This window comes from Oratosquilla oratoria, chromosome 12 (assembly GCF_046742065.1).
Source record: "Oratosquilla oratoria isolate Oo_2021 chromosome 12, ASM4674206v1, whole genome shotgun sequence".
Taxonomy (NCBI): Eukaryota; Metazoa; Arthropoda; class Malacostraca; order Stomatopoda; family Squillidae; genus Oratosquilla; species Oratosquilla oratoria.
In genome coordinates this window covers 37,028,064-37,043,480 of record NC_134788.1, presented here as the reverse complement: position 1 = coordinate 37,043,480, position 15,417 = coordinate 37,028,064, and the positions used below count along the sequence as shown (strand labels likewise).

The 15,417-nt window shown below is 37.3% G+C and overlaps 1 protein-coding gene and 1 long non-coding RNA gene across 4 annotated transcripts in view; one reads left to right on the top strand and one right to left on the bottom strand.

Annotated features, from left to right (window-relative positions):
• The first annotated feature begins 938 nt into the window (after nucleotides 1–938).
• Nucleotides 939–15,417, top strand: part of LOC143031428 (uncharacterized) — a 224,804-nt gene continuing 210,325 nt past the window's right edge. Inside the window, exon 1 of one of the 2 annotated variants that reach the window (XR_012967004.1) lies at nucleotides 939–1,276. This is a non-coding gene — a long non-coding RNA (uncharacterized LOC143031428). Of the gene's footprint in view, nucleotides 1,285–15,417 lie in introns of both variants that reach the window. The other variant, XR_012967003.1, reaches the window with a different exon arrangement.
• LOC143030685 (uncharacterized) lies at nucleotides 9,381–13,873 on the bottom strand. Of its 2 annotated transcripts, none has more exons than XM_076193868.1 (2): nucleotides 13,760–13,873; nucleotides 9,381–11,199 (listed from the first exon to the last, which is right to left on the bottom strand). In XM_076193868.1, the coding sequence occupies exon 2, from the start codon at nucleotides 11,172–11,174 to the stop codon at nucleotides 10,008–10,010; it is 1,167 nt and encodes a 388-aa protein (XP_076049983.1). In that variant the 5' UTR covers nucleotides 11,175–11,199; nucleotides 13,760–13,873; the 3' UTR covers nucleotides 9,381–10,007. The 2 variants fall into 2 exon arrangements, with proteins under 2 accessions (XP_076049983.1, XP_076049982.1); XM_076193867.1 differs by having other exon boundaries at nucleotides 13,394–13,855.

Genomic DNA, 15,417 nt, shown 5'->3' with positions numbered 1-15,417 from the left:
CCGTTTTTCATAATCTAATGGACGTACCTGAGTGCATTTCTCATATAATTTTACTTTTTTTTGTATACATAATCTAGAGCGCATAATTGACAAGTTGAGGAGAATGTTAGGTTTATACATTATGTGCTCTTACTGCACTGTGTTCGGACATATCCCAGACGCGAGTAGTTTCGAATCAGACAAGCAATTATATGGAATATGATACGCCATATTTTCGTTCTATCTGTAATTCTATTCAACATTACACAATATCACCACATCGCTACACAATACTACCAGACAAAATATCACTAGAGTCAATGGTTCCATATAGGCTACTCGTAAACCTGTAGAAGCACTTAATATCATAGAGGGTAAGACAAAATACCGCGAGGCCTTTAACACTCGTATTTCTTCTACATATAATCTACACTAATTGTATGGCATAAACTTTACACTTAGATTTTCCTAAAATTAAAGGGAACCTTTCACATATATACCAATTTCAATGTTATTTAATCAACACAAAGAGGTGAGACGCCATTAAGCACAGCATGTTCCGTGAGTATTTTGCTTACGTAAACATAGTTTTCTGTCATCTCAGCGTGCTCAGCTTAGCGTAATCATTGCTAATGGTATTTATGTGAGCATAAACTTCTGGGAATGCACTTCAGGTTTTAATGAGGCTATTTATTGACTTCCACATGAAATAGAATGATAAAGTGTGTTTAATAGAGATTTTTATGAGTAGCAGACGAAGTGATAACTTTATACGTGTTTAAACAACGGAATATTCCAAATGGACGGTATTAAGGTCGGTCCTCGGATATATATATATATATATATACATACATATATATATATATATATATATAATATATATATATATATATATATATATATATATATATATATATATATATATATATATATATGTGTGTGTGTGTGTGTGTGTGTGTGTGTGTGTGTGTGTGTGTGTGTGTGTGTGTGTGTATTCACCTCGGATCTGCTGCAGTCTCTGTCGAAACAGCCAGACACCACCCTACGGCAGTGAGCTCAGAGCTCCTTATTAGCCGATCTCTGGGTAGGTCTGAGACCACTCACACACTACACACCGGGACAGCAAGGTCACAACTCCTTGACTAACGTCCCGTACCTACTCGCTGCTAGGTGAACAGGGGCTACACGTGAAAGGAGACAAACCCAACTTATCTCCGCCCGACCGGGGAATCGAACCCCGGTTCTCTGGCTTGTGAGGCCAGTGCTTTACCAATCCGCCACCGAGCCGTGTGTGTGTGTGTGTGTGTGTGTGACATATAATATATATATATATATATATATATATATATATATATATATATATATATATATAATTGCTGGTAACCACTAAGGAAATCGGAAGGAAAAAGTAATTTCCAAGCGCTTTCGTGTAATTCACATCTTCAGGGGAATACAGAAAAAAAGTGAGTTACAAAGAGGTTTAGAAATAACATTATACACTAGGAAAAGAACTATTGTGTGAAATTTTGCCATTTAATGCGATATGGTATAGATATGTAGATGATGTTCTTTAAAGGCCTGTGGCCATGTACTGAAGACCTGGATACTTTTCTACAATCTCTGAATAATTTGATTCCCTCCATTAAGGGACTGTAGGGCGCGAAAACACGAAAAATTCTGGAAAATCAACGAATTTTAGGTAAACATTTCAAAAGATTCTCTATGATGGTGGTAACACTTTAGCCAAATATTACAGCTCAATTCCGTTTCTTTTCTTATATATAAAATAAAATAGATAAATTTTTGGCAACCTCTGGCAACCCCATTGCATGAAAAAACATTCTGTATATTGAAATAAAGTCAAAATTTTGATACCCAGTTCTGTTTTGTTTACTATAATTAATATGTATGGAGATATCTGGCAACTTGCCCAACACTAATCGTCAATCACCACAAGGATCTCAGTATCTCTTCAAAGCTAAAGGAGAAAGGATGTCGCCCTGTCGCGTATCTGTTAGCCTACCAGTCATGCATGCGATCGTATTATCTTTTATTCTACCAACAGGTATTCAAAAGATTCTCTATGATGGCTGTAACACTTCGACCAAATATTACAGCTCAATTCCGTTTCTGTTCTTATATATAAAATGAAATAGATAAATTATTGGCGACATCTGGCAACCCCATTGCATGAAAAAACATTCTGTATATTGAAATTAAGTCAAATTTTCGATAGCCAGTTCAGTTTTGTTTAAAGTTTTAAACGGAAACGTAAAAAAATAGACAATGTCACGAGTGAGTACGCGGCCGGAGGATTTTAAATGCCGGTGCGCTCCTTTAAACTTTAAATGCCTCTCCTGAAAAGTTTATGTTTTTTATATTTAAATAGCCATATCTCTGTTTCTTTTTGTCCGATTTCATTCATTCTTTCGAATTTGTAAAGAGAAAGAGTAATTCTTTAATTTGATCAGAAAAAAACAAAGGAAACTGTAACTTAATTTTTTTGTTTAATTTATCATAGCAGATTTTCACTGAAGTTTCTACTATTCAAAATAAAAAAATCATAAAAAAGAATAAAAGAGAGTAGGAAAAAATCTAACACCATGAACTTGTTTCCAAGACTCTAATCTTTCATTTCCTACATAGTAGGCTGATTACCTATGCCTGTGGATACTTCAATGATTACAGATACTATCATAAAAAAAAGAAAGAAAAAAATTAACTACACGTAATATATACATGTTACTAAAACAATTTAGTATGCAATAATACTCTTTCCGATAGAGTAAGTATACATAAGTTCACCAAAGAAATTGAACAACTTTTATGACACGTTCACCTATAAGCACTTCCCACAGTCCCTTAATTTTACTGTAGAATTAGAAAATAATAACAAATTGCCCTTTTTAGATTGCCTCATCCACAGAGAAGGTAATGGCTTTGAATTTAGTATTTATAGAAAACCGAAAAATGTGTTTTCTTATATTCATTATTACTCTGCACACTTAAGATAAAGTAAAAAAAAAAAAAGAAAAAAAAATCTGTATTTTCTTCCATGTTCTTCTGTGCTTTGCGGATATGCAGCCCGGAATGCATTGATGAAGAATTTGAGTCTATTGTTAACCTAGGTTTAGGATTAAAGTACCCGAGAACATTTTTAGATAACGCTCTCTCTTTGGCGAAAAAAAAGCCTTTTCATAGGAATCAACCCCCTCCCCCTTTTGACATTAAGAACCTTACAGTAACAATCTTTCTCAAGTTCCTCATCTACTTAAAACATGGTATATTAAAGTAGCTTTTAACAACCCATGTACTTTTAAGAAATTGATAATTAAGAATTCTCCCGCTGATTCTGATGGCTGCATATACAAAATCCCTTGCAGAGATTGTGAAAAGTATTATATTGGATAAACGGGCAAAGAACTATCAACTAGAATTAAACAACATAAACATAGTGTTATAACAGCACAAGAATCCAATGCTCTAGTTGTTCACATGAAAAAATCCAATCATTGTATTAATTGGATTAATGCTTCCGTTATTATTTCTTGTAATTCATTTGTCAACAGAAACATAATAGAAAGTAGTATTATAAAAAATGTCTGAAGGTCCTAATCTTGATATCAGTAATAGCATTTATAAACTAGATGAATTTATCATTAACAAAAATTTTAATCAGGTTGTAAGTGACCAAAATTAATTTGGTGAATTGTGCTGTTCTCTAGATTTCTTTTTCATTGATGACTTTGTGTACTAAGATTTATTCTTTTTCATTTGTGACTTCACTGTCATCTCCTAACAAAATTCTTTGCAGTTAAAAATCCCCCATAAGTACCAGGTTACCTCAATCCTTTAAGATATCATTTAATGAATGCCTTGTATCATCTAACATTTTTGAATGCTCGCCCTTTTTCTAAGAGCCCGTTTTTTTGGGACAAATAAATCATCACAAAATTTCCACTTTTCATATCGCTATCTTCAACTTTTATCATAATCATTTCCACACTGTTTTTACCCTCAGTTACCTTCGTCCCTGGTTCTCGTTTCTGTTTTTAACCCAATAGTTATATAAACCGTGTCCAACACTATTAGGTGGTAGTGGACCCCTAAACTTCGTCTCCACAATTCCCATTATGTCTGGTTTTTCATCTGACAGGTAATCATTTAGTTCATTCAATCCTGAGATTAATCCGTTTATGTTAGTATAGTCACTTTTTTTTTCTCTCCATCCTGTTTCCTGTTTCTTTTGTTCCGCTTACTTTGATGTACCATTTTCTCAGCCTCATATCTACGATCCTCCAACAGAATTCCTTGCTTTCGGCGGTCTCCGTTCTCTTCGCGTTTTTTTTTTTCTTTTTTAGCTTCACCTCTTAGTGTCTTCTCTATTTCTATTTCCTCAACATTAATTTTTTTCATTAATATATTGTTGTAATATTCACTCGTTGCTAACTTGCTTGTTGCTGATATGCCTTCTACTACCATTTGTGATCTTAGTTTTATCTTTAGAGGTAGATTTCTTTCTTGAGAATATTGACCCATCCTATATACTTCTTCTATGTCTTTCTCTACTTCCTGATCACTATCTTGTACTTCTTTTAGAATTTTTATCGCTATTTCTTTTTTTTCTTCTCATATGTACCTCACCAGACCATATTTTTCCTTTAATCCATATAACACAATACACTTTTTCCTATCCACTGTATCTCTGACCCAGTTTGCTTTTTCTTTGATTACTTGAATAACTGTATCTTTTGCATTTCCTAATCTGCAAATTTTCCTTACTCAAGTTGTCTTAAATTCTTGTAGACATTGCCTGTATTTTGTTGTTTACCTTTTTTATTTCTCACTATTGGTAGTATAATTGATTTTCATCTTTTCATTTTCACGTTTATCCTCCTTTAGTTTTTTTTTTTTCCTTTAGCTCATTATTTAGTTCGGTAATTATTTTTAGTTCACATATCTCATTGTTAGCTTGGAAAAGGCCTTTCGCTAACCCCACACTCTCCTTCCTTAATTCTATGAATTCGTTCTCCCACATTTTTTCTATTAATACTCATCTCCCTTTCCATGTCTAAGATTCGACTCAAATGTCTTTTTTCGTATTTACCAAAATCAGAAAAATTGTCTTCGTTATACAGTCGAAATATCTTTGCTGTCTCAAGGCCTCTGTTTATATTTAATTTCGGCGTAGTGCCTCCAGAGGGCTCTGCTTATAGGTTGATACTCGGCTTAAAATCATCGTATTTATTTTCTTGCCTTTTGTTTCATTAGATCAATTTAATACTGCAGAGAAATCATTTTGGGTATCAGAAGTGCTCCCCTCCCATTCAATACAAAACAGGCCCCTTGTTGTCCTTGCACTATTGAGTATTTTCGTCTTATTCTGCAGCCTTCGGAGCTCTAGTTAAGAGGTGTTGACAGCACGGAAGCGTGCCTTATCTTCTACCTCATTAAGCTACTTAATCTATTGTATACTATGTTAACCAATTACTTTATTCATTCTATTCATAGGCAGACACCCCGTGTGCCCTTTTCCTCAGATTCGGTTAAATTAGGCTTGTTGAGGTAGGATTTGGTGGCTAGGATAGTTTTGTTTCCTTGCGAGATAGGTTATTATTACTGTTACTGTTGCTGTTGCTGTTGCTGTTGCTGTTGCTGTTGTTGCAGATTTTGGTATAGTGCCTATGTGACTGTTAGGATTTACCTATCAGGCATTTTTGGGGAAGTTGGGCTGCCCTTGTATAACTTACATTGATGTATTAATAATGCATGTCTACAACTTATATATGGTAGCTTTACTGATTTCATGCAGCTGTTACCCCATCTCCATCCACTACCGAGGAACGCTATTAATCCAGTACATGTAAAGTTCCGGCTGGGACACGTGTAAGGAAGACGGTGTCTGCTCCAAAGAAACTCTTGGTACTATACCCGATGCACTGAGATCTGACCGTTAGGGCGGAGCACTGGGAGTTCCCCTGTGGTGCCACATATAATTATTTTATAATTTTATTTTATTATATAATTCTATTTTATAATTTCATAATGTTGCCTCATATGATTATATTATAATGTTTTGTCACACACCACCACTGAGGTAAAAATCAAAGCAATGTTTTCTATACAAAGGTTTCGTTTCTTCGAGTGTAGACATGGCATATAAGCAATAGAGAGCGACGTTGCCGCTACATCTAATCTCTGGCCCCGCCCCCCTCACACTGCATTCAGAAAACATTGCATCCACACGTACGTTCTCGCCATGGATGCCCATATGTGGCAACACCGGGAAATCTCCTAGCCCCGCCTTATCGGTCATTTCTCCTTGCGCTGACTATAGATGGCACACTGTTTTGAAGTCATGTGCAAGTGAACCACTAAAAGCAGACATATCATAAACATGCGGCATTATGGCGCAAAATACTTTCCGAATGTATACAGAAAACAAACAAGTGCAACTTGCTATGCGCCTTGCAGCCTTTTTATAGGGGATGCAACAGGAGGTAAAAACTGAAAATAAGGAACAGTGTGCCTTGAGTTTATTTGACCTAGTTCTAAGTATTCCTTTAACCTGTTGTAGAGTCTATGCTTAATGTCTGAAAACTATACCATCCTGGTCATCAATGCTTCATTGTTAAAATAGGTCCAGGGCATGTTGCGAACAGCTCTTGCCTTTTGTGCAAGCCAGCTGATCACAACAACAACAAAAATAGGACCCTGTAGTAAACACACAAACATGGTAATGGGTGAGCGTAACCCATGCCGTGTAATTGCATGAGCTACTCGAGAAAACTGTGCTCACAGAACGTGCTGTGTTCATGCAAATCTTACCCTTAATCAATAGCGAATTGACGTCTGTGGCTCATCCGAACGAAAACGTACTTAATCTAAATACATACGTACGATACGCACCCTCAAGTAATCACTCATACGAGTATAGCTAAGTGAAATACATATCTGATTATAACCCATAATTTGTAGCACTTTTTTCCCCTTACAAAACATCTAACTCGACTTTACAACTCAAGAACAACTTACAAATGGTGATCCTTAAACTTAACCTTATATATATATATATATATATATATATATATATATATATATATATATATATATATATATATATATATGTATATATATATATATATATATATATATATATATATATATATATATATATATATATATGATTTGGATGATGGAGAACATAAACACGGGAAGGTACGGAACCCTAAACACTCTCTGAAGTTCTACGAGAACGAAACGTTAGAGTGTTTAGGGTTCCGTGCCTTCCCCTGTGTTTATGTTCTCCATCATCCAAATAATTTGTCTAAAATATTCATATATATATATATGTATATATATATATATATATATATATATATATATATATATATGTATGTATGTATGTATATACATAACTCGTACATAAACAACACTATTACAAACAAAATGATCCTGAAGACAATTGCAGGCAATACAAATCATATACTATCACTCTCCTGTGCTACAGTCCACGAGCCAGACTGTCCTCTTTGGCCTCCTAGGTTGTACTGACGGTTCTAATGCTACTGCGCCTTCTACTTCTACATCACTGACTTCAACTTTTTCAACTTCACCGACGTCGACTCCTTCAATTTCCACCTTATTATCACTTTCATGCTCGCAATATCTCCTTTGTTATCATTAACACAGTCGCATAAACGACTACTACATCATTCCTCGTGAAAGTATCTTATTCAGTGTACTTCCATAGGTAGTCCACGTGAACCGCTTTATTTTCCCTGCTCCTGAGGAAATACGATACGTGACTCCCGGCAAAGCTTACAGAAGGGTATATGGTCCTTCCCAAGTACTCTGGAGCTTTGGTGACAGACCTCGTTTCTTACAAGGGTTGTGTAACGACATTAGGTCACCAGGAGACTACGTGGCTGGCCATGATCGCTGATAGCGTTGGGGCATCGCCCGGCTAGCAACACGAAGACGTTGGCACACTCTACTTCGGGTGTCATCTAGCCTTTGCTGTAGTTCCATTGGGTACTCCGTAACACACGTGGGGAGGTCTTCATCCAGAGTCTCCCTGTAGCCAAGTCAATAGGAAGCCGCATCTCTCTCCCAAACATGAGGTGGGCGGGAGTATGCCTTGTGGCCTCGTGGTCGACGGAATGGTAGGTCATGTGTAAACAAAGAAGCCGTTTGTCCCAGCCCTGTTGGCTCGCCTAATAGTACTTAGGTGGCTCCTCAGACAAGGTACAGTTGAACCACTCACCCATGTCATCATTCTCAGGGGTGTACTGCGGATTCTGTGAAAGTCAATGACTGACTCACTCTCCATCAGGTAATCCAGGCCCAGTAGCCAAGATTCCTTCATACTGGATACGTACTCCGGCAGCTTTTTCTCCGTGCTACCCATGCCATTGCAAGCCTGCGGGTCCAGTCGATCTAAGGAACGCATCCCTTGCACTACTCGACACCAGAGCCTCTTGTGGTGTACCTCACAGCATTGAAACCCCCTTCCCCTGAAACCATTAGGGTTAGGTATCCGTGTTTTAGTGGCCTTCTTCACCTCTGTCTTGCGAACCTTGACTTGTTCTGGAGGTGCACAGGAACACCCCGAATTCCATGGCACTCACCAAGGCCATTTAGACTTCCTGCGAGTGTGCCTGCTTCACATACATCTGAAGCTGCTGATCCAGAAGGGCATCCACGAAGTGGTCTCGAGCCAGTGACAACCTCTTCTAAGGCTGTGGTGCATGCTCGCTTTACTAACAACTCGACGTTCTGGGCTAGTTCGGGCAAGGGTTCACTCAGTAACCGTATCCTGTCCTTCAGGCGCCCGAGATATACCTCAACCTGATGGTGTTGATCAAGTCGACTTTGTAGAACTATCATAACTCTCATATGACGCCCGTTGTCCTTGTATCAAGTGGCCCAACGCCTCTACAGTGGATACACGAAAGTACAGAACGAGCTCCACTGCTAGTTCCTTGTTGTTCCAGAATTGATCGTCGGTCAGCAGTTCAAACTGAGCGTGGTATGCTTTCCATGATATTTTCCCATCAAACTCAACAGGTTTCCTATGTTCCACAGGGCGAGGAGACACCGGTGGTGACCTTTGTGTAGTAATAGGGTGTGTCTGTTATCAAAGAGATGGAATGACGTGACGCGGTTGGTGTTCTCAAGAACCCGAGGTGCTGAACCCAGACTGTCCTCTTGGCTGTAAGGACGATAATCCGATCCTTTGCCGATCCCATCACCTTGGCCCTCAGCACTCCACGCCTAATTTCTTCCACCTGAGTGAGTAAAAGCAGCAACGACTGCAACAGCACTGTAGGAGAGAGGTCAAACGCAGAGTATGGGATCCAATATATTTAACGTTTCGCCCAACAGGGCTTCTACAGAAATAACATAGTGGACAAACATCTGACTCCTTATATAACCCGAGATTGTGGGGAGAAACGAACATGAAACTGGTGTAGACACAATTTGCCTAAATTGCTTGTTACGTTATCAAAATTGCTAAAGGTTTATTTATTGTAAAAAATCCATTGTTTTGATTTATATTTTCAATGAGAGATATATAAGCAGATTCAAAACATCTACGTTTCATAGTATGGTTTTCATATTTAATAACATTAAAATTATTCCAGTCAGCTTTGTGGCCTGTATCGCATCTATGTCTAACAATGGCATTATTAATGTTGTAGGTTTTTTCTGCGTTTCTTCTTCCACATATTTCGCGAACTGCAACACTTCTTGTAGCTCGCATCGTACCCGAACACACGACTCTCTTGTATACTCTTTCGTCGACTCTCTAACCTCCAGGAGTCACTTTCTAACGACCATTCGTAACTCTAGTGTCTGTACACTCTGTGTGCCTATTCCCTCATTCCCCCCATTACCTTTGCCAGTATTGCTAACATGTCTATATCGTCCTTCACGTGATTCATTTTTTGTAACAGCACTCGCCATCATCTCGTCCTACATATACATTCAAGGTGAATGAAACATATATGTCAAATGACAATATCTTATTTCTTTTCAGTTGTTTGTGAATTCATTCCCGTGACAGCTACACAAATGTGGGTTTTCATATGCCTAGTGAGGTTACATTTACGTGAGAATGCTGCAGTGCACACGTCACACTGGAAAGGTCTTTCTCTTGTGTGGGTCCTGATATGTTCTTTCATGTGGCTCTTTCGTGTGAAAGCTGCATCGCATAGATCACACTGGAAAGGCCTCTCTTCAGTATGGGTCATCTTATGTCTTCTTAGATGTTGACCTAATGAAAAAGAAGCATCACACAAGTTACAATGGAAAGATTTCTCTCCTGTGTGGGCCATCATGTGTTTTTTTAGAATACTCTTTGCTGAATAGGATGCATCACACAGGTCACAGTGAAAAGGTCTCTCTCTTGTGTGGGTCCTCATATGCCGCTTCAGACCACCCTTTTGTGAGAAAGCAGCAACACACAGGTTGCAATGGAAAGGCTTTGTCTCTGAGTGAGTCATCATATGCCTCGTAAGATTACCCTTCAGTGAGAATGCTGCACTGCACAGGTCACACTGGAAAGGTTTTTCTCCCGTGTGTGTATAGATATGCTCCTTCAGCTTAGTTCTGCTGAAGAAACTTGCATCGCAAACCCCACACACAAAAGGTTTATCTCCTGGCTGTGTCATCATATGGGTCATCATATGCCTCTTAAGATTGCACTTCAGTGAGAATGCTGCACTACACAGGTCACATTGGAAAGGTTTTTCTCCAGTGTGTGTATAGATATGCTGCTTCAGCTTAGTTTTGTTGAAGAAACTTGCATCGCAATCCTTACACACGAAAGGTTTTTCTCCTGTGTGGGTCTTCATATGCATCTTTAGACTCCCCTTCATGGAGAAAGCAGCATCACACAGGTCACAACGAAAAGGCTTTTCTCCAGTATGTGTAAATATATGCTGCTTCAAAGTACCTTTGAGCTTGAAAGCTGCATCGCAAACCCCACACACAAAAGGTTTATCTCCTGTGTGGGTCATCATGTGTTGACTGAGTTTCTTCTTTACTGAGAAAGCTGCACTGCAGGATTTACAATGGAAAGGTTTCTCTCTATCATGGGTCATCACATGTTTTTTGAGACAACTTTTCTGTGAAAAAGCTGCATCACACAGGTCACAGCAAAAAGGCTTCAATTCTATATGGGACATCATATGCTGTTTCACACTACCCTTCACTCTGAAAGATAAATGGCACAGGTCACAATCAAAGGTTGCTCTTCTACGTGGTTCATTAAATTTTTTCACATTACTATACCTTGAGAAAGTGGCATCTCATAGGTTACACTTGAAACATTTTTCTCAAATAGAACCTTAATGGCTATTCATGTCATGATGGTCAGGAAAATATGGTTTAGTGGCACATGTTTCTATTCATCATTGATGATTTATTTTTTAGATTATATATATATATATATATATAAATAAAAATATATTGAGTGAGGTGTTTCTTGCAGAAATTATTTTGCACACAGTTTATCTTGTACCCATAGGTATACTAAGAATAATGTTAAATGACAATGAATATTTTGAAATCACTGAGAATAAACTACTGATCTGTTACTTAATTCTAGCAAAGACTGCCTTGGATGTGAATGAAATACTCTGGTGGTGGTAGGTGTGCATACATCAATTAATCCATTGACCCTGGTCTCTCATGCCTCCAGGAAACTGGCACTGCCTCTGGGCAGGACTGTAAGTCAATTACAGAAAAGACATAATATTTTTCTCTGAGGATAGTTAGTGTGGGGCATTGTAGTATGATGTGTTTTGTGTCTTTGGTATGATGGATACATCTGGGACAGTTTCAGTCTGCTACCCTGCCTATTTTGTGTAGGTTTGCTCTCAATGATGAATGGGGGATCTGAGTGGAGGTGTGTTAATGTGGCTCTGGCTTGGTGTGTGACAGTTTTCTATAGGAGACTCATATCTGGGGGTTGTTTTTGGTAAACTGATGTAGGTGGTCTTTATTGAAGGGCTTATTTAATTATCTGTGTGAATGTTTTGTGTGTGTGTATATATATATATATATATATATATATTGTATGTATGTATGTATGTACACACATAATTCTGTATTGGCTTTGATAATGTTTGCCATATATATAAATGACATGGATGAAGGTGCGGAATGTTATATAAACTTTTTTGCAGATGATGCAAAACTACTAAAGAATGTAGGTACAAAGGAAGACTGTGAGTCACTACAGAAAGACCTGGATAAAGTCTGGGAATGGAGTCAAAAGTAAGAAGTGGACTTCAACATCAAGAAATGCAGTATAATGGAGTTTGGAAAAAGTAAAAATAGAATATCAGGGCAATATAAATCTGGTACAAAGGAAGTAAAAAAAAGATAGCTCAGAAAGGGACCTAAGAGTAATTATCAGCAAAGACATGTCATCAGACAAACATATCAACAAAATAGTCGGAGAAACCTTCAATTTACTAAGATCAATGAAAGTGGCGCTTTGCCTACTTGGGTGAGGAGATGGTAAAGAAAATATTAGTCACACTGATAAGACCAAGATTGGAGTACACTGCAACACTACGAACACCCATTACAAAAAAGAATATAAAGAAATTAGAAAGAATCCTAAGAGCAATGACAAAGATGGCACCAACACTCTCTAAATTGACACACAAAGATTGTCCAAACTGGAACTACCAGCTCTGGAACAAAGAAGAGAAAGAGGAGATCTAGTGGCCATTTACAGGATTATGAAAAGGATGTAAGTCCTTGACAGAGAAGATTTATTAAAGTGGGATAAAAGAAAAAAAAAAAAGAGGACATGAAGAGAAACTAAAAAAATATAGTTATAGAAGAGATCTGAAAAAAGAATAGTTTCCCACACAGAGTGGTAGATATCTGGAACAAATTGGATGAGGCAACAGTGTGTGCAAAAACTATACAAGAATTTAAGAACAAACTGTATGCTGAAAGATACAAAGATGGCACACTATGAGCAGAACTCTGCCAAGGGATTCAAACCATGACATGTGCTGACATCATCAAGCTTTGTGATCATATCAGCACAGGTCAGAGTTCAAAACTCTTTGCAGAGCTTTAACAATTAAAGTTGTCCTAAAATACACAACATATATATATACATATATATATATATATATATGTATGTATATATATATATATATATATATGTATATATACATATGTATATGTATATATATATATATATATACATATATATATATATACTGTATATTTATATATATATATGTATATATGTGTATGTCTATATATATATATATATATATATATATATATATATATATATAGAGAGAGAGAGAGAGAGAGAGAGAGAGAAATACATACTAGTTTAGGTTAGGTTGGGTTCAATAAAGTAAATTGTACATACATATCATCAAATGCGCCAGTATTCTGGAACTTTACCATATCTAAACTACGCCATAAGATTACTGGAGTATTTTCTTTCCTGGAAACGGTTTGCACTACAATAAACCTAGACTTAAACAAGATTGAAGATTCTAATTATACAGCTGGCCCCCTCCCCTCAACGAATAATGGAATCTTTGGATTGTGTTAACCCCAACAGTTTGGCCTCTTTGATGACCTACAACATTGTCACCAACGAATTCAAAGTCTTAAAATTCCCAGAATCCTGCGAGACCGACTTGTGGCAAAATAATAACATCTTGTGCCCGGTTGCTGAGTGCATCCGCATAGCTCATTTATCACCTGGGTGCTTTTATTCTGTGCTTACAAATTTCATAGATTTTCTGAAGTTTAGCTAATTCTAATAAATTCAAGGATCCCTTCAACTCTCGTAATATCATCCACAGTATTTTTGATTCGCTTTGTTTACACCCAAGTGAAATTCATACACTATGTTTATAGAAAACTTGATCACATATTAAATAAAGGGGTGACTATTCCAAATCTCACAGTCGATGGCACGATAATTTATTTTCTCATCATTTGCTTTCTTCTTGTAGTCTGTATTTTCCTAATCGTCACCATTTGTGGAAATACAATTCGCATATCTAAATTTATCTGAGTTTACAACTTGCACACTCTGACTACTTGTTTTTATTTACATGTTTCAGAGTACATTTGACAGGTTTAGGAAAAAATTGTGTGTGTGTGTACATATATATATATATACATATATATATATATATATATGTATATATATATATATATATATACACATATATATATATACAATAGTGGAATTAAAGAAATAATAGGTTCTCTGTGCCAGTAGCATGCCGTTATCACATAGGCTGTATTATAGCCTGTATAAACCAGTTTATAATAATTGGCTCGCGGAGTTCATGAAATGCCAAGCAGTTCAGACGAATCGATAAGAACCAGCTGAATCTCTCTCTCTCTCTCTCTCTCTCTCTCTCTCTCTCTCTCTCTCACACACACACACACACACACACACACACACACACACACACACACACACATACATATATATGTATATATATATATATATATATATATATATATATATGTATATACATATATTGAAGAAAGATTAGTAAAAGACGTGTGGAAGGAATGAACATAAGGGGGCGAACTAGGATGAGATGGATGGATGGGATAAAAGGGCCATTGGGAAAGAGGGGAATGTCTGTTGAGGAAGGAAGGGAGAGGACAGAAGATAGGGGTGAGTGGAGAATATTTGTGTATGGATGATGCTGTGATGCGTGGAAAGGAGTGGATGGGGGATGAGGGTGTATGTGTGAATGATATTTTGATGCAGCACGAAGGGATTTCTTCCCGTCTTCTCTTTTTCTGCATGAATGGATGGAGAGGTGGAGTCGTCGATTAAACGAAACGGCCTTGCTGTGGATATGCTGTGTCTTGCTTCTGACTCAGGGGAGTGGGCGAGATACAGGGACGACCCATCATCCAGGAGGACCCAAGATATGAGGGAAGGAGGGAGTGAATTGGAGTAGAATATGTAGGGATGGAATGGGTGTGTGGATTCTATGCATTTGATTTTGGCCACCTCCTTTGTAAGGGGGAAAAAGTCATTGGTATATGTACACACACACACACACACACACACACACACACACACACACACACACACACACACACAAGTTAGATGAGAAAGTGGTGTGTGCAAAAACAATACATGAATTTAAAAATAGTTTAGATAAAATGAGATATGAAGACGGGCACCACGAGCATAGCTCCCCTTCCCGTAAAATACAACTAGGTAAATACAACTAGGTAAATACACACACACACACACACACACACACACACACACACACACACACACACACACACACACACACACACAAATATATATATATATATATATATATATATATATATATATATATATATATATATATATATATATACCAAAGGCTTCTTCCCCCTACACGGGGGTAGCCA

Coding starts and splice junctions, on each gene's coding strand:
- LOC143030685 (XM_076193867.1), bottom strand. CDS start 13,431: ATGGTAAAGTTCCAGAATACTGGCGCATTTGATGATAT. Junction 11,200..13,393: donor ACTGGCGCATTTGATGATAT/GTATGTACAATT, acceptor TTTATCTTTCAG/AGTGAAGGGTAGTGTGAAAC.